Source organism: Aulonocara sp. 'chitande type north' Nkhata Bay, linkage group LG23, assembly GCF_057382095.1.
Source record: "Aulonocara sp. 'chitande type north' Nkhata Bay isolate Kocher_YH1m ecotype deep benthic linkage group LG23, A_spYH_male_GT1.1, whole genome shotgun sequence".
In the NCBI taxonomy this organism is placed as follows: Eukaryota; Metazoa; Chordata; class Actinopteri; order Cichliformes; family Cichlidae; genus Aulonocara; species Aulonocara sp. 'chitande type north' Nkhata Bay.
Window position 1 is genome coordinate 20,441,351 of NC_141365.1, and position 27,398 is coordinate 20,468,748.

The 27,398-nt window shown below is 40.4% G+C and overlaps 2 protein-coding genes across 5 annotated transcripts in view; one reads left to right on the top strand and one right to left on the bottom strand.

Annotated features, from left to right (window-relative positions):
- Positions 1 to 427: 427 nt before the first annotated feature.
- On the bottom strand, positions 428 to 2,617 carry LOC147301618 (uncharacterized). Of its 2 annotated transcripts, XM_086283050.1 has the most exons (3): positions 1,608 to 2,617; positions 1,019 to 1,215; positions 428 to 929 (listed from the first exon to the last, which is right to left on the bottom strand). In XM_086283050.1, the coding sequence occupies exons 1-2, from the start codon at positions 2,461 to 2,463 to the stop codon at positions 1,208 to 1,210; spliced, it is 864 nt and encodes a 287-aa protein (XP_086139176.1). In that variant the 5' UTR covers positions 2,464 to 2,617; the 3' UTR covers positions 428 to 929; positions 1,019 to 1,207. The 2 variants fall into 2 exon arrangements, with proteins under 2 accessions (XP_086139176.1, XP_086139175.1); XM_086283049.1 differs by having other exon boundaries at positions 1,019 to 2,617.
- A 1,265-nt stretch (positions 2,618 to 3,882) lies between these two features.
- The window catches only part of LOC147301619 (T-cell surface glycoprotein CD4-like), a 33,505-nt gene continuing 9,989 nt past the window's right edge, over positions 3,883 to 27,398 (top strand). Inside the window, exons 1-3 of one of the 3 annotated variants that reach the window (XM_086282184.1) lie at positions 3,883 to 4,038; positions 21,944 to 22,103; positions 23,242 to 23,276. In XM_086282184.1, coding sequence (XP_086138310.1) covers positions 22,060 to 22,103; positions 23,242 to 23,276 — 79 coding nt within the window. In that variant the 5' untranslated portion in view covers positions 3,883 to 4,038; positions 21,944 to 22,059. Of the gene's footprint in view, positions 4,039 to 21,943; positions 22,104 to 22,303; positions 22,464 to 23,241; positions 23,277 to 27,398 lie in introns of those variants that run through there. The other 2 variants (XM_086282186.1, XM_086282185.1) reach the window with 2 other exon arrangements.

Below are 27,398 nucleotides of genomic sequence, written 5' to 3' on the forward strand. Positions count from 1 at the left end.
TTGAACTCATTTAATGGCAGATCTATGACCATCACCATGTTGGTTTCATGGAGCTTGAGGTAAGCATACTCGGAAAAGATGGTGGAGTGCTTAGTTATAAGCTAATGCTAGCTAGCTTGATTACTGTTAGGTTCATTTTTGAGAGAGAAGTCAAATATACTCAAAGATACAAACATTTGATGCTAAATATGAGATACAAACTGTGGAATATGACAGAACCCAACTCCTCAAGTATTCAACTTTAAGCCAAAATTCAGCTTTATTGTCAGTACTGGACTCCGGATTGATACTGTGTTAAGAGTAGAATAGAGTAGAAAATATCAAGTATACACATATACATCTCTCTCCCTCTGTCCATATATATATATATATATATATATACATATATACACACACACACACACATATATACAGACAGACAGACAGACAGATAGATAGATAGACAGATAGACAGATAGATAGATAGATAGATACATTCGCCTCCGCTTATCCTTTTCAGGGTCGTGAGAGGCCCTGGAGCCTATCCCAATCATAGGGCGAGAGACTGGGTACACCCTGGACAGGTTGCCAGTCTGTCGCAGGGCCAACACACAGGGACAGACAACCATTCACACTCACTCGCCCATTCACATCTAGTGGCAATTTGGATTATCCAATTAACCTATCCCCACAAGCTGGAGTATCTGGGGGGCACCCACTGTCACGGTCTCGCTGGCAGACCGTGGGGATGTGGGGAAAGGAGGACCCAAAATGCAGGACTCTACAGTGCAACAGTGTTTATTTACAGTGGTGACAATCCGAACAACAATAAATCCCCCCGTGCGATCCCAACTCCCGTTCCGTGTCTTCTCCTTTATCCCGTGCTCCGTGCTCTGTCTCCGTTCCCTGTGTACTCTCCGTGTGCTGCCTCCTGGTCGCCACAATTCCTCCTGAGGAAACACGCATACCAAAGGCAGCCGTGAGTACAAAACCTAAGAGTAGACTTGCACTAACCTTGCATAATACACTTAAGACTGACGGGAAGTCACTCAACGATCCAGCGTCGAGGAGCTCTCAGCCACACTGTTTTGAAGCTCCTCTGACGAGGCTTGATCGGCGCCAGGTGTGTGTGGATTCCTGGGTGGGACCGGTCAGCTGGCAGGGCCACACCCACCAGGCCTAAAAGTGCCTGCCACGACCGCACCCTCACATACACAAGCACACACCCCTAAACACCTGACAGTACACCAACACGGAAAAACAGGACAGCAGACACAACCATGATAACAACAACCACAATAATGATAATAATAATAATAATAATAACTACAATAGTAGTCCACACTGCTCACGGACCCCGAATCCCTGGAACTGGGTCCGTGACAGTACCCCCCCTCTAAGGGTCGGCACCCGACGACCCAAAAACAAAAACAAAACAAAAACCACAGTACAACCAACCCCAGGCGGGCGGCGGGGGGTCCCGGACGGAGGGCCCCAAAACCCCAGTTCAAATGTCCAACCACTGCCATGGTGGGAACAACAGTTCTTGCGGCCGACCCAGTGGACCGCAAGCAGGCAAAACTCGCTACGGGTCAGGCAGTGGTGGGAAAACAGTTCGGGCGGCCTACCTCCAACCCCATGATGGAAGCGGAACGCTTCAGGCGGCCTGCCACGGATCCGGTGGCGGCGGCGCTGCTCCTCCGGCGGCCTGCCACGGGTCCGGTGGCGGCGGAACGGTTCTGGTGGCCTGCCACGGGTCCGGTGGCGGCGGCGCTGCTCCTCCGGCGGCCTGCCACGGGTCCGGTGGCGGCGGAACGGTTCTGGTGGCCTGCCACGGGTCCGATGGCAACGTCGCTGCTCCGGTGAGCAACAGCGAGGCGTGGCACATGGTCTATGACGCGCCGGTCGCTGACGTGGACGCACTGGACGTGGATGGCGTGGAGGCCGCGCAAGACGTGGAGGTCCCTCCGGTTCGCTGACCTCCGGCTGAGCGGGTCCCTCCTCGGCTGGCAGCGAGAGCCCCTCCGCGGCTGGCAGCGAGAGCCCCTCCGCGGCTGGCAGCGCCGGTTGTTCCTTCCGCTCGCCGAGCTCCTCTGCTGGTGGCTCGCTGAGCTCGTCTGCTGGTGGCTCGCTGAGCTCCTCTGCTGGTGGCTCGCTGAGCTCGTCTGCTGGTGGCTCGCTGAGCTCCTCTGCTGGTGGCTCGCTGAGCTCCTCCGGCTCGCTGAGCTCCTCCGGCTCGCTGAGCTCCTCCGGCTCGGGCATGCTGAGCTCCTCCGGCTCGCTGAGCTGCTCCTGCTCGGGCATGCTGAGCTCCTCCGGCTCGCTGAGCTCCACAGCTAGCGACGCGGGCTCCTCCCGCTCGCTGAGCTCCTGCTCGGGCATGCTGAGCTCCTCCGGCTCGCTGAGCTCCTCCGGCTCGGGCATGCTGAGCTCCACAGCTGGCGACGCGGGCTCCTCCCGCTCGCTGAGCTCCCGCTCGGGCATGCTGAGCTCCTCCGGCTCGCTGAGCTGCTCCTGCTCGCTGAGCTGCTCCTACTCGCTGAGCTGCTCCTGCTCGGGCATGCTGAGCTCCTCCGGCTCGCTGAGCTCCTCCGGCTCGCTGAGCTCCTCCGGCTCGGGCATGCTGAGCTCCTCCGGCTCGCTGAGCTGCTCCTGCTCGCTGAGCTGCTCCTGCTCGGGCATGCTGAGCTCCTCCGGCTCGCTGAGCTCCTCCGGCTCGCTGAGCTCCTCCGGCTCGGGCATGCTGAGCTCCTCCGGCTCGCTGAGCTCCTCCGGCTCGCTGAGCTCTCGCTCGGGCATGCTGAGCTCCTCCGGCTCGCTGAGCTCCACAGCTGGCTAGAATGTGAACCTAATAAAGTGTCCAGTGAGTGTACATTCACTGGAAATTGTGAGGTTTTAACCACTGTCAGGGCCAGTGCCACTGAAAGACTTCAAAGAAAGAGATTGGATGGAGCTAGTTTATCACCATGTTATATGACAGTAATGTCCTTCACTCTTGAAGGCTATTTAACTCTCTGAGATCTCACGCTCTCACCGCAGTGAATTCTTACAATGAAAGGTCATATTATAGAGAATATGAAAATTGGGTTTCTGCAGTTAGAATTATACTTTTACTGAATTTCTTTTGTCCCTTGATCTCCAAAATGCAGGAGAGCATGGAGTCAGGGTGATGGGTTTAGAGTACAAAGGTCATCACTGATGTTGGCTCAGACCTCACAGGGATAAATCCAGGGCACCCACCCTGTGTTTCTCAGTTGTCACTGACCTTCCATGGTCTCTGGTGTCTGCTTTGCTGCCAGCTGCTTCCTCTGTAGTGATGGCTGTACATGCTGGGATTTTTTGTCCAGCTCAGCAGCTATATTGATCCACCATATAAGACCTAGAAGAAATGAAGGCCACTGTTTTTTTCTTGCCATTTATGTTGTTCGTCATGTATTACTTTGGGTTATTTCATGTTTTAATGCTCTGAATACGACTGGAGGAAAAGCACAAACACGAAGACAACACACAGCTGCTGTTTCACTCAGAGGATGGATTAGTTGAAAATAAAGGACCTTTTTTATATTTTGGGGTGTTGTATGGAAGGCTTTTAGATGCATAAGAATGATTTAAATGTTAATATGATCAGTTTAATGATGTTGAACTCTTTAGACGGGAAATGCGCTTCTCTTCTCAGACATGAGCATTCTGGTTCTCTGTGAAGACCGTTTGTAGTTGCTCTGTTTGTCCGGTAGATGAAGACAAAAATTCAGCTTTAAATTCGTGTTGTCCATGAATAAATGACAAGCGCGATTGAATATTTAAATATTTATTCTTTCCGGTGTCACTGGAGGCTGGACGAGTCACTCCCACCACTCCTCCTCCGCTCTCTGCTGTCACAAAGTTTCATTCTTCAGAGCGCCGCCTTGTCAGCAGAAGCACTCTCTGTAAAAATGAGGATCTGTCAGACGTCAGTGGGGCAGATGTCACGTGTGGAGAAGACAGTGGGGCAACGCTTTATTCTTGTGTTGAGGTGACAGGGTCCGCGGGAGTCCGCAGGTCCAGCTCCAGGCTCTCAAGGTGAGCTTCACATTTCACAATAGGCTATCCTCATCGGGAACGACCCAGATCCTACACTGACATGATGTGTCGTTTTTATTTCACGGTTTGCGCAATAATCGGTCTAGCTGACAGACATCGAAAACTATTCATACACCCTTAATAAACTGTCCGTGTTCCCTTTAAAATGTAGAGCAGATTTATTAATAACAATGAGTTCCAGCTCAGTATACTTAGTGTGGGGTAGGAGTTGGCAGGAGAGCGCAAATCTTGCTTAAATTGTGCAAGTTTGGAAGATATCGCAGCCAATTCTTATTGCATCAGCCCCGTCCCCCAGATTTCATTTCACCCTTTCGCTCAACTCTGTTCTCATTAAGCCAAGCCCCAAAAGTAAAACTGCAGCGCTAATGACATTTGGTGAAACCGGCAACAACTGGTCACAGTTTCTGCTGCTGATGTCATGGACAAAATCAGCAAGTCTGTCACTTCGGGCGAAAATGACTTGGAGGTTTGTTTGTTTTTTTATACCTGGAAAATCAAAGACGACATGATTCATACTTATTATAATTGTGTTGGAAACTGTGAAACGGACCTGTTTTCATGTTTCAGTCTGAGAGTCATAAGCACTGTTCACTCTATTTTTTTATGTGTCTGAGCGAACGCACAAACTCTCTGAGCGTCTCTTGTAGTGATGGGATTTCCGGATCTTTTTAGAGAGCTGGCTCTTGCGGCTCCGACCGACTCTTCAGGTTGTTTTTTGCTTTAATTCATTTATTATTAACAATAATATGACATTATGCACAAAAGGAATTACTAATGTATAAAAAAAGTGGTTTTATTGATATGTTTATATATAAATATATACAGTGGCCCCTAGAGACAAAGCATGTACAAACTCCAAAGCATGTACAAACTCCAAAACACATTTCTAGCGTTAACTGAACTTCAAAACAGAGCTACCTAGATCACTTAAATTACACAATTGAAAGCATATATGTATTGTTTGTGTATTTATACACAAGCACCATATATATTCAAATAATTTAAAAAAAATGTTCATTTACCTGTTAATACACCATACACAAGCCAGCAAGTCGTTGGTACTTGCTGGCTTGTGTAGCCTCTACACTGTTAGAAAAAGCATCTTGAAAAAATGGTAATATTCCGGCAGCTGAAGCCAAAATACGACCGTATAATTACAGAAAATAACTCCCGCATAAAAATACGGTTATTTCCAGTAATGAAAATACAATTAGTTGCGCTAATTTGACATGGGATCCCGCCTTTTTCAAGTGCCGCTAAACATTAAATTAGGAACATGTTAATGTCATTAAACAATGAAATCATCTGTAAATAGGAAAAAAAACCATCTTAAAAAAACGGTAATATTCCGGCAGCTGGGGCGCCAAAATACGACCGCAAAATAACAGAAAATAACTGTCCTATAAAAATACAGTTATTTTCAGTAATGAAAATAGAGTTTGTTGCTCTAATTTGACATGGGATTCTGTCTTTTCCAAATGCTTTTAGACATTAAATTAGGAACATTTTAACGTGATCAAACAATGAAATTACCTATAAACCAGGTCACTGAATGTGGAAATATGAATCATAATACGTAAATGTACAGAAATATACAGTTAACAGTTGGTTTAAATAATAATTGATTGCATGCCCTGGGACAGAGGCGAGGCTGCCATATCGCACCATCGGCCATCACTAGTAGGCGGTAGGTGAAGAGTCTTGACCACGGACACAGCGACGGAGAGTGTCTGAGCCGGGGCTTGGACCGACAACCTTCTGATCACAAGGCGAACTGCCAACTGTTGAGCCACGATCGCTCTAACTAGTGACGATAAAAATACTTATGTGATGTAACACAAGCTTATAGGGATCATGTTATATACTTTTCCATAGCATTACATTTGAATTCAACAGTTCAATCTTTCAAATAACGGACAGATATTTGTGAAATCATGATACATTTGTGAATGTATTTTTACAATCTAAATATGCATATGTACAAAAAAATTTATTTAAAAAACAAGTAAATTGTGTTTTATTACATTTACAGTGATGTTATGTTATTTTACATTTGACGTGTCAGATCACAGTCTACTTATGTAAATGTAATGATATTCTAGAAAAACAGTACACAACTGTAAAATACACTGTAAAATAATTTGACATTTCTATTTTTTGGAACAGTGCAGGTAACAAAAGCTCAATGCTGGGCCTAGCATTCTGGAGCACTTCTGTTGTGTTTTCTTCGTGTTTTGGAGTTTTTACGTGCTTCTGAGTTTTTATGTGTTTTGGAGTTTGTACGTGCTTCAGGGTTTGTACGTATTGTGAAGTTTGTACGTGCTTTGTCTCTAGGGGCCACCGTAAATATACTTTTATTTATTCACTCCACATAAAATGTAATAAATAAATCATATAAAACGAAAACCAACTAGTCACAGTTCAACTTTTAACTATTTAAATTTTCAGCTTTTTTTTTTAAAATGAAACAACACAAAATGCTGCAAACCACAACACAATTAAATATAAATGAAAATATGAAAACAAAAAGAAGATGCACATTCTCAGTCATATGGGCCTGCATGAATAAACTTTCTGAATCCTGTATCATCCGCAACTGAAAATAGTTGTGGACGATTACTATACCTTTCTAATGTGACGTTGTTGTCCCTGGCTCTCTTTCTCTGTCTCTCTCCCTCCTGCTTTGTTCCTGTGCTACTGCGAGTGTAACTACCGCCCCTCCCCCCTCTGTCCAGCGCAAAGCACAAGAGAGAAGAGAGAGGAAAAAACAAAAACACGGCTCGCGATAAAGAGCCGTCTCGCGTCGTTCACGTCAAAGATCCGGTTCTAAAAGATCTACCCCCCCCCCCCATTTTTGCACATGTCGAGGAGCGTGTCAGGTTACATTTCACTGTGTGTTATACTTGTATAACTATGCATGTGACAAATAAAGAACCTTGAACCTTGTTAACTATTTATTTTAATTTCAATTCAAGTTAATTTTTTTTTTGTGCGCAACGCAGATTTTTTCTGCCCGGAGACCGTGCCAGTAGTGCGCATGCGCGCATGCGCGCAGCTTAGAGGGAACATTAGTCATAAGAGGTCCAGTTATTAAACACTGTTGTGTTTTACCCAGCTGTGAGCCAGCTGTTCTTTGTTTTTGCTCTTTGGGGAGGAAACGTTAATATGACCTCCCGCTGCGCTCTCACGGGGAAATCCTGGCCTTTCTAGCTAAATTCTTCAGCTATTTACCTCGTTGATTTCTAAATCTAATAAGATATCTGCTAAAAGTGAACAATGCGTACCCTCTCTTTATTAACCAAATTCAACCCATAAAAACATGAACTTAGACAATCACAGCTACCAAAACTGGAGGCCTTTAAATTTAGTTCAGAAACACAAACAGTAAGGAAGTGGTCATCTATAAAGAAGTGGAAACCAGTTTTAAAGGAACTCTAGAGAAGCTTAGGTCTGCGTGAGCAGATGATTCCCTTCGCCAGTGGTCTGCATGTCAGTTTGTGCCAGGGAAGTTTAATCCCACAGCTTCAGAGCCCTTTGAGCAACACTCAGGGGAGGACGTTTTACCATCCTCTGTTGTCTGGCCCTTCTTCATCTCATCTCCTGACAGCTCTCTGACTCCCTTTCTACAGTTCTGAGTAAAACCCTTTCTGCTTCACCCAGGTGTCTGTCATACCATGCATGCCTCCCCTAGGAATTGAAACAAGAGCATTTCCTTTATGTTTGATTTCGTTTTCGCTTCCTGTGTGAAGTTATACAAAGTGGTCAATTCGACTGTCTGTTTCTATTCATCACTTTGCAAAAGAAAGTCTGAAGACGAGGAGGGAGAGAATAAGGGTAAATGTCTGTTGTCACTTCACATTTTTATCTCTGAGAGCTGTCAAAATGCAAAAGAGACGCAGTCAGTAAAGCAAGGACATCCTCTTTGTTTAGTTGTTTAGTTTGGGCCGTAGGTCTTTGGTTCAGACTCAGAGTGTCAAACATTGAGAGAAGAGGAGCAGGACTGATGGTTTAGCTGAAACTTTCTGCTTCATATATCAGACTAAGGGTTAGTTAGCAGCATGTTCATAGGTAGTCTGGTGTTTGAGGATTCAGTTTTGGTGTTTGTCGATGCCTGTTTTGATTTCAGAATTAATTCCTTTGGAGCATTAATGTGATTTGATTCCTGTCCTCCCTCTATCTTATTTTTCTGTTAGTGCCTCTTCATCTGGCTCTATTATTCCACTGTATGTGCTCAACGTTTTCAGGTATTTTATTTATAGCTTGTTATAAGTGCAATATGTATTCTGTGCTGCTGGAATATGTTTAGTATGTGTTTTTAAGCCTTACAAAAACCACAACATGAACTGCAAACTGTGAACTGTATTATCCCTGGATTGAACATGTATGTAATGAGCAATGTTGTTGTGCTTTAACCTGAATGGCACTGCTCACAGTGACACAGACTACCTGTAACTACCACAGGCTACACTACTAGTGTTGTAGTGTTATGCTTGAAAGTTTGATTAAACATGGGACGGCAGCCTCGTTTGGCTTGCATACGGTGAAGTCAGAGTCGAAGATTAAGAAATGAATGAAAAAAATAAAGTACGAGAATATGAGATTGTTTTTCATGGGCTCATAAGGCTGATAATGATCCACCCCATATCCATTTTTTGGAGTATGAGTTCTAACCCTCAGAGAGACGTTAGAGTAGACGGCTGCAAAAAAAATCACTTTAGGCTCTCACTGCTCTCAGCATCTATTGGACTAAAGATTCCCACATTTTAAAAGGTCTGGAGTCACATCATCGTGTTTTTGAGTGTTTTCTGGCATTATATCATGGGAAATGTCAGCAGATTTGATTACACACTCAGTATTAAAATAAATAACTAGAATTTAAGTGGGGTTTTTTTGCTGCTCGATGTACTAAGTTGTAAGAGCAACAGTGCTCCCCCCTGACCCCGTCACAATCAGCTGATTTCTTTTCTTACAAAAACTTCAGCACATCTCGTGAAGCCAGTCTGACGTTTGTCTTCATACTGTGAGTACTTTCAGAGTTACAGGCCCTTTGATGACACAAGCCTGGTCCAGATTTGTCCTCACGGCAGATATCAAATCAAATCAAAAATGTATTTATAACCCATATGGAAAAGATATATATAAATCTTATAAAGTTTGTATCTGTCTTGTATGAAACTTGTATGAAAAGCATACAAGAGTGAAAACAGATATAAGATCCCTTGAAAAATTATATAATGAAACTTGTATGTTTTGGATACTTGCTAAAAAAAAACATGAAAGTAATGAGAAAGTGGCCACTTTCATGAGTAAATCATATGTGTTTTTACTATTTCTTTTCCATATGGGATAGCACATTTAAAAACAACAATGTCGATCAAAGCGCTTCACAAATTAGGAAATAAATAAAATAAGACACATTTACCAAACAGGAACACAAGACAAGACAATCTTAGAAGCCACAAAATGATAGTCAAACTGTCTTAAGTCAGAGCCAGGGAAAAAAGATGAGTCTTTAAGCGAGATTTAAAAGACTGAATAGACTCAGAAGTGTGAATGGCAGTAGGGAGATTGTTCCACAGTTTAGGTGCTGCAATAGCAAAGGCACGATCACCTCTGGTTTTCAGTTTAGACTTAGGTTGCATTCAGAGCATCTAGTTTGAAGATCTTAGTGCTTTTTTAGGATTATACAAATGCAGAAGTTCTGTTAAATAGCTAGGCATGTTATTGTTAAAGATTTTATGAGTAAAAGAATTTTAAAATCAATGCGAAATTTCACAGGAAGCCAGTGTAAGTTAGCTAAAACCGGAGTCATATGATCATGCATTCTAACACCTGATAAAAGGCGTGAAGCAGCGTTCTGTACTAATTGCAAACGGTAGAGAGAGGAGTGAGGGAGGCCTAAATAAAGAGAGTTACAATAGTCCAGTCTAGAGGTAATGAATGCATGCAATCTGCTTTTCAAGGTCCTTGGGGGAAAGAAAAGGTTTAGCTTTAGAAATTTGACATAGCTGATAGAAGCTGGATTTAACCACAGTAGAAACTTGTTTCTCTAATTTGAAGGAGCTATCCAAGAGTACCCCAAGGTCTCTTACAATGTGGGAGAGGTAGCTAGCAAGGGGGCTAAGGGTCTCAGTTTCAGATATCCATATGAAAATTTAGGGGCGAAAAACATTTCTTTAAAACTGTACCCAAATCTCTTTTACACTCTCTCCAAGTTTGATTGATTGATTGGTAATTTCTTTCAAACATGTAAACAATATACAGGTAAATTTAGAAAAGAAAATAAGAGAAAAAAATACTATACTAAAAAAATCAATACATTTCAATATACCTGCCGTTCTGATTAACTTACATGTCGAAAGGGAGTGTGAAGAAGTAAACACTTATTTAATTCCACCCCTTTGCCATAAATTATCAGCTAATATTTAGTCAGCTTCCTTACTGATATAATTTGTAATAAAAAAAAGTGAACAGATTTCTGATATACTATAGACTATAATATCACATCATGAATTTTATTTTTTTTAAATAGAGACATTCACTTAATTTCAATATTCTCCATGCCTTTATAGTTCGGGAAGATCATATTTTTATAACCCTTTTTGAACTGTTTTATGTTTGGACATTGCTTTAATTCCATATTCAGACTGTTCCACAGTTTCACTCCATGAACAGAAACATACTCTGAATATTACCTGGCAGTTCTTTATTTTTTGCTTTGAATAGAATTTGTGCTGTTTGGAATTTCACTAGATCGTCAATTTTCAATATTTCAGACTGCAAAGATACTGAGTTGGTATGTTACCTTTCACAAAGTAAAGGTTGCTTTTTGCTTTCTTTTGCTTTGCTCGGACTTGTTTGGAATAGCTATTTATCCCCTATGATGAAATGAGTCATGGCAGTTTACCCACAATGCATTCTTGGGATATTTTTCAGTAGGATGTGGTATGACTCACCCAATTGAAGTTAAAAACCCCTTTATAGTATCTGAAAACTGTAAGAGCAGCAAAAACACAGCAATTATCTGATAACGCGTCCAACAACTCTCCTGCAGATCCTGCATTTTCTTTGGGATTATTAATTAAATTGTGTCGTAGAGTCTAAAGCAGTGTTTGAAAACTTATGGTCATTTTTGTATGACAGGATCGTCGGTATCAGGTCTCATCTGTTCTCACACCAGCTTCTGTTGCTTTCGGCCACTTTGGTCTCATTCTGTCTCGACATCCTGCAGAGTTAAAAATGAAAAATGATCACGTATGTGACAGCTACTGTATGCAAGTGAGATCGACTGTAAGATCGGAGAGAGAATCCGCAAATGAAGCTAAGTTTGAAAAATGACAGGACTCCGCACGCACACACACATTAAAATATATATATATATTTTTTTAAAGTTGCCTCAACAAAAGGGCAGGCAGGAATTAGCCCCTCTAGCTCCCCCCCCCCCCCCGCACGTGCCTGATGTGACAATATCCTTTATATCGATATAGTCTATGTTACGTTATAATTATACTTGTGGAGCCACAAGTTTGCCTCTCTTTCGTTCACTTTTGTCTCTACGCAACGTTACTCGGCCTCGCTTCTCCTTCACTGAATACAACTCCCCCTCCCCCATAGCTTCACCTGCAGGCAGCAACCAGAAGGACACGGCAAATCTCCATTAGCGAGTTGTGGGGCTGGACGGCGTCAACGTGTTAGCGAGCTAACCGCGCTAACGAGCTAACCATGCTAATGACATGCAGCCCACAGGGGCTGCACGGCCTAAAATCCTTTCATTTTCTCAAAAGTTGACAGCGCGCCTAATGTATGAATTCTGGTTGTGCTTACTGACCATGAACCGATTTCAGGTGGTACTCAGCAATCTGTCAAAAAATGTTTTACGACTTTGGTAAGCTACGGAGCTGCAGCGCTTGATGAATTGTCGGAGCATTACGGCTACCGTAGTCTGGAGCCTCGCGGAGTAATACGTACTGTGCTTCGACGTAATATTACCGTATTGTGTGTGTATAAGGACCATAAATGGCACCTGTTAAGAGACATGGTTACGAAGCGGATTTCAAACTCACGGCTGTCAGTCACGCAGTAGAAGTTGGGAACAGAGCAGCTGTGAAATCTGTCTTTATTATTATGCTCAGCGTCTGTTAGTTTACATTTTGACTGCACAATTATGAGCTTTTTGTTATGCACAAAAACAACATTGTTTTCTTTTATTTATGGACCATGATTATTTAATAAATGCTGATAATTTATTTTTGAGTAATTTCTTCATGTAAATCTACGCTGTATGTAAATAAAAATGCCTGTGTGACATCTGGGACACAGTGTGACTAAGAACTCTCTTTTTGTTCTAACTTATGGCTTTAAAAAAATATCGAGATATATATCTTATATCGCCACCCAGCTAAAAAATATCGAGATATGAATTTTGGGTCATATCGCCCAGCCCTACTCTAATGTATTCAATAATCCTCTGACCTCAATGTCAGATCTTGGCTCTGTGGCAAAGATGGCAGCCATTGAAGTGTGTTGTTTTTGTTTGTTTTTAGTTGTTTTTACTCTTGTTTAAAAATTTGTCTCTGGCTGTAAAGTGCAGTTGTCAAAAATTATGAATGCTTCTTGGTTCAGTCCCAAGAGGAGACTCTATTTCGCTTGGGGCTGTGACAGGAAAGGCACCCGTGCTAGTTTTAAAATGTGATTAAAGAAAAGCTTGATCACAACAGAGTGCTGGGCATGTTGCTACATGGCAAACGACTGTCTCATAGCTACTAGCTCATTCGTTTGTTACGACCCATCCTCTTCCTCTTATCAGGATTGCAGAGGGGGTGGAACCTATCCCAGCTACCATAGGGCGAGTGACAAGGTGCATACAAACTCAACAAAAAAGTAACGAGTCAAATTTTGCAAATGTAGCGGAGTAAAAGTACTGTTTCTTCTTCACAAATGTACTCAAGTAAAAGTAAAAAGAATCATGCAAAAAAGGTACTTTAAAAGTAAAATTTTTTGAAAAACTTACTCAAGAAAATGTAACGGATTAAATGTAACTCGTTACTACCCACCTCTGCTCACGATGCACTGTAGATCATACTATAATCACGATAAAAGCCTTGTTCTTATTTCCTGCTTCTATCACCGTTGCTATGATGTAACTATGTGAATGTTCACGTTGAACCTCAAGTATGAGTTTACACGTCTTCATCTCAGACTTTGGGTCATCTCACTGAGAGTTATATTTTAAATGACTGTAACTCTGTAACACCTTGTTCAACCACAAATCCTCTCACACATTAACAGCTTGTACTTTGACACTTCACTTTTTCACTTTCAGACAGCGTTATATCTGATGAAAGAGCAATTCGGTCACATCAAAAGACAAGTTAGCATTAGGTAACATTAGTCAAACTGAAGCAAGGCCAGACTTCCTGTCTTGCAGAGGTCTGTAGGGAAGCAACGCTCGGCCTTGACCTCAGTAGGTGAGTTCATGGTCTAAAATGGGTTTCCTGTTTCAGATTAACTGGAATAAAAAAAAATATCCCTCTGTTTTCCTCACATCACTTTCAGTGACACTATAAAAGTGACTTTGCTTTAAATTAAATGTTCCTTTCACTGTTGCTATCACTCACACTCAGACATGTTTACTGTTGAGAATGAACTCTCAGCTCAACTGTTTTCACTCTGTACATTGTAACTGTTCAGCTGTCCAAAGCATGTCTGAGCATGTCCATCAGCAGCTCTGTTATACAGGCTGCACAGCAGCCCGTAGATTGTTCCCAGCATCATGAATCTGATATTCCTCAGAGTACGGGATGACTCCAGAGCAAAAGAAATCACAACATGTTGTGTCTGTTTTTGGCTCTGATAAATCCATTTCAATAAAATTGCTCCAAATAACCAAAATTACAGAGGTGTACGTGTTGTCCTCTCAATGTTTTACTGACTCAGTTTCTTTGAACTGTTTTGCAACTTTTACACAAAAACATTTGTTTCCTTTCTTGTGAAGCCTGTTAGTGTGCATGGCTTTTTTTTTTTTTTTTTTTTTTTACAAGGGTGTGTTCTACAATGCTTGTCTGATGCAAAAGCCTCCTTTCCTCTTACAGCAGTGCACACACACTTGTGCTGTGGTTTTACATCACGTCTCCGTCTTTAGATGGTTATTACTCATAAAGAGCAAAGTGTGTGTGTGTGTGTGTGTGTGTGTGTGTGTGTGTGTGTGTGTGTGTGTGTGTGTGTGTGTGTGTGTGTGTGTTTTTGTTGGGGTAGGCACCGAGTCAGTCATAAAAGAATTACAACCTAATGCAGACTATCTTACCATAGACCACAACAGAAAGTCTCAGACCAACTTAAATAAACAAAAAGAAAACATTTGTGTTTTTGCAACAAAGCATGCAAATGCAACCGTTTATGCTGTTTTTTGATTTGCTCATTTGTGTTTGGTGTTAATAAGACACGCTGTGGTCTCATCACTGACGCTCAATTAGCTCCTCAAGCGAGAAGCCGATTTTAGAGAGCCACTTTGAGTTTTCCACAAATAAAACACACCATACAAAAAGACAGCCGGCTGGTGATCATTCAGTGCAAATGTGTGCACTTTTTTCTTGTCTTGGGAATGCATCCTTTCAGACTTTGCATCAGCATAAATGCGTCACTTTGAAGTGACATTTCTAAGAATTTTTGCAGAAATTCAGTGAAAAAAAAAACCAGCCTTTAACTGCAATTCATCATCAGCTCCCCTTTAACTTGCTACAGCAGCAAAAAGCATGCTTTTACTTCTGTTTTCGTAACCCAGGTTATTTATTTATTTTTAATTACTTGAACATTTTAAAAAGAGACAGCTGTGTGAATACTGGTGCAGAGAGCCACTGGCAGTTGCTAGACTACCAAACAGGAACTGACTGCATGCAAATAAAACCTTTTTGTTCTGAGTTCTGGGGGAACTGTTATTTGGCAAGTGCACAAAAAAAGACAAAGTAGTGAGTGTGTTGGTATTACATATTTGGTCACTGTGGCTACAGTTTAAATGAAGACAGGAAGCCAAATTGTGAGAACGTGAACAAGACATGTTATTATTGAATTATCTGCAGGACATGACCTGATTTAAATAAATGTCATGTTATTTAAGTAACATTTTAAATGGCCTGTATTCCCATATGGAAAAGAAATAGTAAAAACTTATATGTGATTATTCATGAAAGTGGCCACTTTCATGAGTAAATCATATAAGGCTTACATGATTTACTCATGAAAGTGGCCACTTTCTCATTACTTTCATACATTGTTTTAGTAAGTATCCAAAACATACAAGTTTCATTATATAAATTTTCAAGGGATCTTATATCTGTTTTCACTCTCATATGCTTTTCATACAAGTTTCACACAAGACAGATACAAACTTGTATATATCTTTTCCATATGGGTTTGTATAGCGCTTTACTAGTCCCTAAGGACCCCAAGGCACTTTACACATCCAGTCATCAACACATTCACACACTGGTGATGGCAGCTACATTGTAGCCACAGCCACCCTGGGGCGCACTGACAGAGGCGAGGCTGCCGGACACTGGCGCCACCGGGCCCTCTGACCACCACCAGTAGGCAACAGGTGAAGTGTCATGCCCAAGGACACAACGACTGAGACTGTCCAAGCTAGAGCTCGAAGCGGCAACCTTCCAATTACAACTCTTGAGCCACGATCGTTCCATTTTATAGGTCTTCTCATTCATACAGTGCTGCAGGAGTGCTCAGACATAATGAGAGGTATAAATAATTGATGTTGTTATGTTTAGGTTTGAATCTGTGAGTCAGTCCTGTGGGGAAATCCATCCATGCTGTACACACATCAAATGTCTGTTAAGCACCACTCTGATGTATTCGCTACCTCATACTTTGTGTTTTCTTGCTATTGCAACACACAGGCCACACTTGATCTGACATTAAAGATAAACTCTAAAATTGAGTTTATAGATGATTATCTGCCTATTACGTCTTATAATGCTAGCTGATACAAACTCCTCTTTAGTTCCCAAAGTCAAACAAACACTTCGCCTGAGAGTAAAACGCTCTAAAATCTGTCATCTTTAATAAAATGATCAGTGTATACCAACAATAAGAGGTTTAACAACAATAACATCCATGATAACAGGATTTATAAAGTTTCATGGAGTTAGAAGTTAGCAGGGAGTTAGCTCGCTAGTTTCAAAATAAGAATCATGTACAGCTCTGCTATCATTTCAGGTATAAATGAAGACAAAAAACTAATAATGTAAACACATTAGCACAGTGAAGCTAGAGGATAAGCGCTAACTTTTCCCCACTCAATAAAAGTTAACATGAGAGTCCCTGATGAACAGAGAGAAATGTGATCGCATGGCAGGAAAAACATGCATAAAACAGACCAAAGTCCAGTCATGGGAACACCTGAGACAATCATCCACAACACGAGGTTAATCATTAATATACTGCTGCATGGTCTGCAATATTCCTGATTCTCAGCTTCATGTACTCATTCAATCTTTGTTAGCCTCAGAGTGATTAGCTTCTAACCTGATTAAATATTTGATGTTTGGCAAACCATGAACTGCTGGGCTGTAGTTACATCACAAGGTTTTAAAAACTGAGCTTTAAAATGTGCTGCTGATGAATAGTGGTGATATCAACTCAGAGAAGCTGACACTGATCACTGACTATTTTTAAGGACCTATTTTTACACTTTGCACCTTCGATCCAGGAGGACGATATCTCGTCCCACTGTATACTTGAGTGTATTTTATTGGGTTGACAATAAAACTCAACTTGACTTGATTCGACTTGCTGTATGTGCTCTTTAATGGACTGCTATGCATTGAGAAGGCTGTTACTGATAGAGCTACCCAAACTGAGCGGCCCCTAATTATGTATTATTTATTGAGATGTGCTCTCATTTGCTTTTGAACTACTCCACGTCTTTACCATTACAGCTGCCAGACTGTTTAGTAGTGAAGCACTAGAGTATTTAAGTTTTTCCACATAAAAAAGCAGCTCTGCTTTGTTAGTCTCAAAGGTCAGTCTGTCAGTGATTAAAAACTTTGATGGACTGAATGATCTGTTTGAAGAGACACTTTGGAGTCACAATGTACAATTGTTGTTGTTGTGTACTAAGATGAATTTAATTGAGAATTTTAAATTTAACAATATTTTGGCCTAAATGCATATTAAGTTGTAATTTTATAGAAATACATGCTTATGGATATCAAGAAGTATTTCTAATGAGTTACAGTGACAGGAAATGCCCATAAATGATTATTTAAATAGTTTACGCTTTTACTATTAATGGAAATGTTCATTAATGGCACAAAAATATGCCAATTACCCAAAAGTTTGTTACCTTCCACAAAAAATACAAGCATTTTACAGAATTTTGTTTCCTAAAGTTTCATTCAGAGCCGATCCCCCCCTTTCTTTCTTTATATAAAAGTGAAGTTGTAATTCACACACGGTTCTTTGTCTTGTTTCGGCTGCTCTCATTGGCGGTCACCACGGGGGTCTCCATCACAGCCTACACCTAGCACAATTTTTGTCCAGTACATCCACTCTCCGTCTGCACCTTGTAGACTTTACATACTGTATAAAAGATGGACATAGTGTGGTAAATCTGCTTCATCTCTCATCTCCAGCTGACCTCAGCAAAAACTCTCCTAAGAAACTTTAGACCTTTTAGCAACCAAAGGGAGGAAAAACCATGTTGTCATGCTCAGCTCATGCTTGCATCATCCTTTTCATCCTTTACAGTAACACGTCATTTGTGACCTTAGAATAAGATTTCCCCCAACGTCCCACATAAATCTTCATACACAGTTCAGTTTCTGCTCTCCATCACATTGACATTTTTAAATGTTACATTCATGAGTGCTTTAACAGACTTTGCTTTTTTCTGATTTTTTTTAATTTATATTGCACACACAGTTAGTGTGTGTTAACATCTGGAGAAGTTTGGGACAGATTCCAGTCAGACTGAGGAAATAAATCCTTTAATTTAAACACTAATCCAATTAGCTCAACACAACAGGAGCAACAACACAAAAGAGTGGGCCACTGAAGCAGACAGCTGTGCAAACACACACACACCCACATGTTGCTGCACTTTTCTGACCCAGTCTCTTGTTTATTTGCTTAAATGAAATGTGATCCACGTAAATGCTCGAGCTGTTATACTTAGAAACACACATCTCTTGTCAGGGCCAGGTTTATGGCCCTCTCCTGGCTCAGAAATACCAATATAAATAAAAATGACCAAAAAAAACAAAAAACAAATTGTAAAAAAAAAGAAAAATCAAAGGAAAATGCATCCATCCTCTTCCGCTTATCCTTATCAGGGTTGTAGCAGACTGGAGCCTATGCCAGCTACCATAGGGCGAGATGCAGGGCACATTTTCCACAGGCCAGCCTGAGGGCTAACACACGAGACAACCATTCGCACTCGCACCTTTGGGAAATATAACCTAACCCCACTAACTGCATGCGTTTGGACTTTGGGAAGAAGCCGGAGTACCCGGAGAGAACCCACACAAACACAGGAGAACATGCAAACTCCACACAGAAAGGCAACAGTGCCAATCACCAGTGCTGCCAACAAAAAATGATAGAAGAAAAATCCTGTTTGGTCCATTTAAACCAAAGCCTTCCTACAACACTCTTCATTCTGGCTCAAAGTTCTAGATTACCCCAGAGTAAACATAATGAAATGATTCAAATTATACACATGAGTGGAATAAAAATAGGAAATAATGAAATCTCTAAGACCAACAATAAAAGCCAGTGAGCTGAAGAACAGAATAAGAAATGAAATGATGATGAGGGAAATTTCTGTGCCAGATTCAAGTAATTTTCTCACACTAACAAAAGCCTTTAATTTCAAACACATTCTCCGAGCTGTAGTTTTCTTTTTGGCTCAAAGACAGCAGCGGTTTAACAACTCGCCCAAACAAACATTGAACAACACCTGTTAACACCTGACATGTTGACATGGAGAGAGAAAGTTTTTTGACTTGCTAAGATAAAAATCAAACCACTCACGCTTCACTAACGTCAAACAACGGTGTTACGTTCATACTTAAGATCGACACAACTGCTAAGTGTTCACATGTTCGCAACTGTGGCTGATTCCTTCTTCAGCCAGCCATCCATACACATCCTCATCAGTACAAACTGTTCAGCTTTGTGAAAGACATCACAGTTATAAACCAGATGACTGTAAAAACCTGATCAACAGGTTACATGTTCACACATGTCTTTACAGCTGTTTCAGGCCAAAATAATTGCTACCACAGTGGTGTCGGGGTGTTCCTGTTATTTCCTTTGATGTTGCTGTGAATTCGGTGCTTTGTTACATTCTTCAGTCTTTGGTTCTACTGAAGAGTTTCAGCAGAATACAGATTATTATTTTAACCTGTGTCTTTATGATGGTCTTCATTTTTGCTTTGTTCATTGCTTGTGGGATTTTTTTCGGACTTGATTGTCTCCAGTGTTTTGCTTTGAGTTTCACACATTGTCTGTACCTGTGTCTTTTACCTAGCTATTCACACTTTCCTGATTACCCAATATTACTGTTTAAAAGTCTCAAGCACTTTTGCTTTCTTTGTAGCATGTTCAAAAATGCACAGCATTTAAGGCAATCCAGTATTTAAGGCAAAAACAGAGTTTGTATAATTCTAAAAAGCTTGAAAGTCAATAGTTGGTATGGCCACCTTTATTCTTCAACAATAGGCTGAAGGCCGAAGGTGTGTCAGGTTTTTCCCCGGGATCCTCAGCTGTAGATAGTTTTTTTTTGTTTTGGCCTGCCATAGTTGGAAGCATTTGGCATCAGAAACGGGCATTTCTAAACAAAAGGCTGGCCCAACCCTTTTAAATACAGGAGGGGCAAAAATAAATTAAATTAATAACACGTAGTGGATGGTTCTCTGATGCAGATCCAGCAGAACGAGTTCCCACCAAGCGTACACCTAACTTGGTAGCAAGTGAAACTGACAGTCGCAATGCATGTACAGGAAATATGGAAACATTTATTGTATATGCAGTGAAATGGAACCCGAGGGAGGCACCTGAACCTTCAGCTAATACATTTATTATTAAAAAATGAAGGTAACCAGTTTGAAATACTGACTTCCAGAAACCTCCCATACCTATTTCCCACATGTATTGCTTTCATTGAACAACTACAGAGCGCTTTAAAAGCCAACGTGTTTCCTTAATGATGGTTTGACCTGTTTGGATTTCATTAACAGTAAATCCAACACGCTGCTCAAATTCCAGGTGTTCTAAACTTCATTGTGATCTTGAAACAGATCAGAATTTGATCTCAGGTTAAGTTATTCTGTAGAAAAGCTGAAGGTGCATTTGTCTGCTTTCTACAAAGCGATGCCACAGCTAATATGGGCGTGGTGTTAAACAACTAGCTGTGCAAACAGGATGTGTGCAGAAGTGTATCTATATGGTTGATCAGTGGTGTCAAAGAGGAAAATGTTGGTTTGTGGTACGAGTGGAGTCAGAGGAATAATTAGATCTACGATCTTAACACAAATATAGATTTTCATGACCTGGACACAGCAACCTTTGTTTACTGTTATTTCTGAAAAGGTGTTGTCACAACCTCTGACGCATTGGCACGGATACACGGACAATATAAACAAACATAAACAGTTACCACCAAAACAAGTTAAACTGGAACACCAGCAGGTTGATATTATATGGTGCAGATATCATTAACATTATGTTGGGATCATGTGGTTCTGGTTTAATCACAAAAAACCACAGAGACTCAGTGTTGAGATAAAATGATTTTTAATGTTTATTCTATGAGTAAAATGTTGCAAAAAGGAAAATGAATTTTTAAACAAAAAAGGATGTTAAAAAATAAATTTTTTGGAAATATTTAGATTTTTTAATGCTGGCATTCATTTGAACTGAGGTGACCTCTCTTTTCTCAGGGCTCAGATAAAGTACAAATAAAAATCACTGTTGCAATAATTAGTGACCTGAAAGCAAAGCACAGCCACAGAAACTACAGATAAAATGACAAACTTTACTTCCCCAAATCATACAGCTCCCACATAGTTCCTCCTTAACCAACTCCCAAACGAGCTGAAATTCTGCTGAAAAGAGAAACACAATATGATATAAATAAAAGTGATTAAAAGTCCCCCAGGCCGTCTATCCCCACTGAGATACTGCTGTGGCAGCAGAAGCAGCACACTAACACAGGCTGAAATGATATGTGCACAGTAGACAGCGGCGTCGAACAAAAAGCTATTACATCTCTATGACCACATCCAATACCTTAATACAGTTTGTAGAAATTTCTCTTTCCCTCTTGGGGAGTCTTAAAAATATATTTTAAAATTTCCGTTAGACGTTTTTTTCAAACCATAAAAACAAGTTTACATTCAGGATCTCACTGTGCCCAACGTGTATTATCGCGGGACCGTCATTCTACTGGATTTCATCCGTAACCCGGCTCCTAGAACGCGGAAGGTCGTTCCTCGGGAACGCCGCGGGACATGACAAATCGTCGGGATGTTACGCCTCAGGAGTTCATTATTTTTATTTTGATAGGTGAAAAAAGATGAAAAAAGAGTCTAAATCTTTTTGGACTATATATATATGCAGTAAATAAATATGTGGAGACAAAAAAAAAGAAACATTGAAGCTATTCTTGCATTAAAACAGTGTTTTTGTTTTTACTGTGATTATTTATTGTGAGCAGCAGGAAACTACCTGCAGGATTAAACGGGAGGAGGTGTTGCAGTAAATTTTGTCTCCCTGCACAATCCATGACTTTTCAAATAAACTTTATTTAAACAGTTTTTCTGTTTAAGTGTAATTACTGAAGTTTTTTTCTGTTTTTTCTCCCTTCACGCAGGCTCAGTGAGAACCATCCACACATGGACACGGCTGTAGAAGTCTCCGCAACACCAGTGCTGGAGGAGGCGCAAGAGGAGAAAGAGAAGACAGCATGATGAGGTTCCGCCTGTGCGCATGGTGTTTTCACTGATGTCAGGCAGTTGCAGAATATGTGATAGGTGCGTTACAGCTGGAAAATCTGCTTAATCTGGAGTTTCGGAGCACAAATCGCAACAATTTAGCAGAAATTTGACGTAGACGGCTTAAAAAACGTGGATTTTTAAATTTGGGGGTTGAAATAACATTGTAAACACACATAAACACAGCCGAGATATATTTAAAAAATATTTCTCATAGTATGTGCATTATTATTATACTGGACTTTTTAAAGCGGAAATGACTGCCTCTTGGCTTCCGTTTACTGGGATACGTGAGCCAGGAGTGTCTAGCTAGCTGGAAAACTAGAAGTAATAAGTAAATATAAAATTTATTTTGGGCATCTGGGAGGGATAAAGAAACGGCATGAACAGTTTAATCAGGTCAGTAATGAAACCGACAACGACTGGGCCATAAAATGAGTGTGAGGGGTCATCGAGGCTAACTGCGTAGTTCAGCGTTAGCCGTTTTCTTTTAGCTTAAGCTACTTCCGGTAACTGGCCAACTTTAAAGAAGTCAAACAAGACAAACAGAATTTCTCTGAATTAACTGCAGATAAACGAGCTTCTCCTCATATAACCAGCTCACAGGGAGCCGCTTTAACTCCTGCCGCTTCTCCGCTAACTCATTTCACTCCATCGTCTTTAAGTTTGAAGTTAAAAACACGTCGAGATAACATTTTTAGATGAATAACACATGGTGAAACCCTGGATCACGGATGATTTTTAAAAACTGAAAAAATCCAGACAATACTTCAGTTTTCTCTCATTTACGCTTAAAACTCCCTTTCTTAATAATCATTTTAAAAAAGCCCAACTTAACACCAAGAAAATATTTTATGAAGGTTTAACGTTCACGTTTTTGGCCGTTTTTCCTTGAAAATGAAAAGACGAGTCCACTCTTTTGACTTTTACTTTTAATCTAGTTTAAGTTTTACTTTGGAAGGATTTTATATAATTAAAATGCTATTTCATTTTATGTTTTTACCTCTAATGCTTCATTATGGGTTGAATTTTCGTTTAAATACTCAATACTGCTGTTTCTGCACTTGAGCTTCACTGAACCTGCTCGTTGACATTCCTGGATTTGTTGGATTTCAGTATCATCAGCTGTGTCACAGGAGTTACACTGAAACCTGGGTGTCTTTCTTTGTCTCCACAGCCTGACGGTGTTCCTGCTGTGGAATCAGAGCGTGGGTGAGTCTAGCATAAAAAAACCTTTTTACTAGGGCTGGGTATCGTCACTGATTTCTAGAATCGATTCAATTCCAATTCACAAGGTCCCGAATCGATTTGATCCACGATTCGATTTAATTCGATTTGATTTGATTTGATTTAAATCTGGGAAATTTTGACAGTCAAAAATATAATTCAGATCAGTACATTTACATATTTTTGTATCAATAAAAAGGAAGCTGACACACGCAAGACTTTATCAAAGGTGTGAGCATCACAGTAGATGCCTTTGTGTCAAAGTAGCTGAAGATAAAACACAGAAAAACATGTAGGTGATTTTCCTGTTCTGGGATTTTATAAAAATATTCTGCAGTACATCAAAAACGAAAGAAAACCATTAATCAACATATGAACATTACCTCTGACGTTACAGCGGTTTTATTAGAGACACGTCTAAGCATTTTGCATAATTTTAAAAAGTTTAAATTTGTTCAGTATTGAACAGCAGAAATGAGGTTTTCTTTTCGGAAGAATGTAAAAGGGAAAAAAACAGCGGCCGACAGCCTGTAAACAACAGTAGACTTGTGGGTAACAAGCAAGCGAATAATGAAGAAAACAGAGAGAGAGAGAGAGAGAGCTGTGCATCGTGGTGGAAGCAAAACAGTAAAAGTCAGAGTGAATTCATGACGATGTTTATGTGAAGCGTTTGGATCTTCTTTTGCTGCTGGTTCGGTCAATATTGTTTGGAGAGAGATCAAACTAACAGCTTTAGAATCGGCTCATAAAGGGCGTGAACACAAAGCGCGGACCCGCCGACAGATCAGAATCAGCGAGCTGTCGGCTTTCAGCCCCGACTGTGAGAAAGGCGACATCCAACTGATTCTGATCCGCGGGTCACGCTGTGTGTTTACGTCTTTGTGCAGAAGCCGTGTACCTGCTCTCGTTTACTGTCTTAGTTGTTTGGTGGTTGTTGAAATTTTGTGATCTTTCACCTGAGATTCTGGCATTTCGGGCAAAATAAATTTATATTAAAAAATCGATTCAGGATTTTAATGAATCGATTTTATGTTATCCAAGCCAGAATTGATTTTAATCGATGAATCGATTATAAAAACCCACCCCTGCTTTTTACAGTCTAAAGTTTGGATGGATGTCATGACTTCTGTGAAATTTGAGCTTAGAATAGAATAATCCTTTAATTGTCCCACAAGGGGAAATTTGGGTGTAACAGCAGCAAGAAAGACAAATATACAAACAAACAGTACACAAGAGTTTCTAACATCAGATATTTCTTCAGGTATGCTTTTTTTTTTTTTTTAAAAGGCCGATCCACTCACTTTCAGCCCTCCCTCACAAACACACATGAAAGTCTGACTGCATGTTTAATATTAACGTCTGAAACAGTGTTAAAAATAAAACCCTGACGTTTTTACCGGCCCTTCTGAACATAAAGTGAATCAATTGATTTGATTGGTAATTTATCTCAACATGTGAACAATATACAAGTACATTTAGAAAAGAAAATAAGAGAGAGAAAAAATACTATACAAATTACATACAAAAAAACGTTCTGATTAATTTACATGTTGAAAGGGATTAATTAGAGGAATTAAAATCCATTAAAATGTTAAATTAATAAAATAAAACTCAGTTTCATATCAAGCAATCTGAAACCTCTTGTTATCCCCACCACAGCGCTGCTTTACATACATAGGCTGTGTGTACTTCTTAAAAATGGTTAAATGGTTCAGAAGAACTATAATAGTATTTTTTTTTTTTAACATGAAGTTTTTAGTCACAAAAATTAGTAAACGCTTTTTTCATTCAGCTTTCACGCTGGATCGAACAAATATGACAAATGATACCACAAAAGCAAAAACATCAGCAGAAATGAGAAAAAGAGTCTGGGGTTAGATTAAACACGGGCATATTTTCACAAGTGGATTACTTGCTCATTTCATGTACGAAGTCTTCTGAGGCCAATACATAACGGCGTGATCAGCAGTCAAGATTCTAACTGTAATGCAATGATGGCTACAGGCAAGCAGGGGTCAGACGGTCAGCATGCTGACAGCCAGAGTGAATGCTGCAAGATTTGTGACACATGAAAATGCTACTCTGTGGCAGTTTTAATGCCTCTTTGTATATTTAAACCTAGCCTGAATTAAGTTTATCAGTCAGCTTAACCTCAGACTACTCCTGAGCGATGTCCCTGCTTTCAAAGTCAGTCTCAAAAATGAAAACATTAGTTTAATGTTGCATTTCTGTGAAATATAGCACTGGTCACTAGTTGCTTTTGAAGTTTTTTATTTTCAAATATGGGACTTCAACACTTGAATTATTATTAATTTATATATTTATTTCATATTTTAACTAGCCAGTAGTGAAGACATTTATTAACGGATCTGTCTCAAATTGGAGACTCGGGGTGTTCTCTCACCTCAGTGTAGTTTTTCTTTGGTTCAGTGTTGGTTCTCCTTGTGTGTCAGGGTAATTTAAGATATTTAAACACAGTGTAATTAAATGTTTCCACCAAAAAAAAAAGACCTAAAACAGAAAACAGCTCTATGTGGTTAAGTATTGCGGTTTCAGTTCCTAGTCAGGTGTGAATCTTCTTCCTCTTTCTGGTTTCCTGCTGTTCATGTTCTTGTTGCGTTGCATCAGTTGAGCTGAACAAACATGAGAAGCATGCCATGGAAAGTCTGTGTGGCCCTCCAAAATAAACCAAAATTAAAACTGTGCAGTCATTAGAGAGTAGTTTGAGTGAGTTGGCAGTTCCTACTGACTAGTGTGGTCATTTTCTGAACGTAAACGGCTCGTCTCATTGTGGTACCTGCATGTACGGCAGCATGAGACAGACAGGAAAGTGGAAGATGTGAAAGAGTGGAAAATTTCTGGGCTTGGCAATTGTTGTTCCCTTTGTGGACAGAAGAGGATTTAGATCCAGTTTAGTTAGTGTATGCTTCCATGTGAGCAAAGAGCAGAGATGAGCAGGGAGTCTGTTGATACTGTGGCTACGCAATCACTTCTTCATACAGTGATGCACACAACAAAGAGGCTGCAGGGTGGCCGGAGAGTCATTAACGACATGGTTTTTTTAGGGTTCCAAATGGTCTGAGACCGTCCAACAGACTCCATGCCATCAATTGGCTAATCAGTGGCGTCACTCGATAAATCATGAGAGCGTCTCCTTCACCTAAATCAGGTATACCATCATCTCGGCGTCCATGTTGCATACAAATGACATCACAAGACACTTCCCTACGTTGCTATAACAACCCGATGTGCTTTAGGTTGTACTCGATTGTAATGGAAAAAAAGAGTCGTGCCACGTTGGGCCTGTCCCAGTAGGTACTATGGAAAAAAAACCCTAAAGACTGTGCAGAAAATCAGGATCCTGTTACCGTCTTTATGACTGGATTTATTACAAATGAATTAACCTTTATAATGTAAGCAGGTTGCCTGGAATTATTTTCTAGTTTCAGCTGTAAAATGATCATAAAATAATCTGTGAGTGTGTGGTTTTCTCCCTTGTTTATCACCAGCTCCAGGCCTGTGCTGAATACATGAAAGAATGGCGCCCCTCCAAATAAACAAAGAACAAACAAAAACAAAGATAAAATCCATAAAACTACAGTAAAGAAAAGTAAAATCACAGGAAAGAACAGAGGACAAAAATCAGTACAAATACATAAAAAAAGAGAAAAATCACAGCAAAATAACAGTAGAAAAACAAAAACGATAAAAAAACAGGGTAATAAAAATAAAAACACTCCCAAATTTTCCACAGATCTCTGTTACACTTAGTGATTAACTGACCTGTAAACCAACTGGGGATGCTGGACTCACATCAATTATTTTTTATCATGTATTTGTTTTTAGTTTTTATGGTTCAAAGAATTATACAACTAGTGTGTCAGCTTATAAGCAATAAGCCTGCCTGCCAGAAAGTCTTTTTAGCTTGACAATGAGAAACTGAATGGGGGGGGGGGAGGCATGCTTGCGCTTCATCCAGAATATTCCTGGCAATCTCAGAGTGGACTCTGTGGGAAAAGAAACATGCATTAAAACAAATGTTATATTTGAAAAAAAAACCTAAAGAGCTGAAGTTCCCAGGTTTTTCTTGCTGATAAAACCCATTCA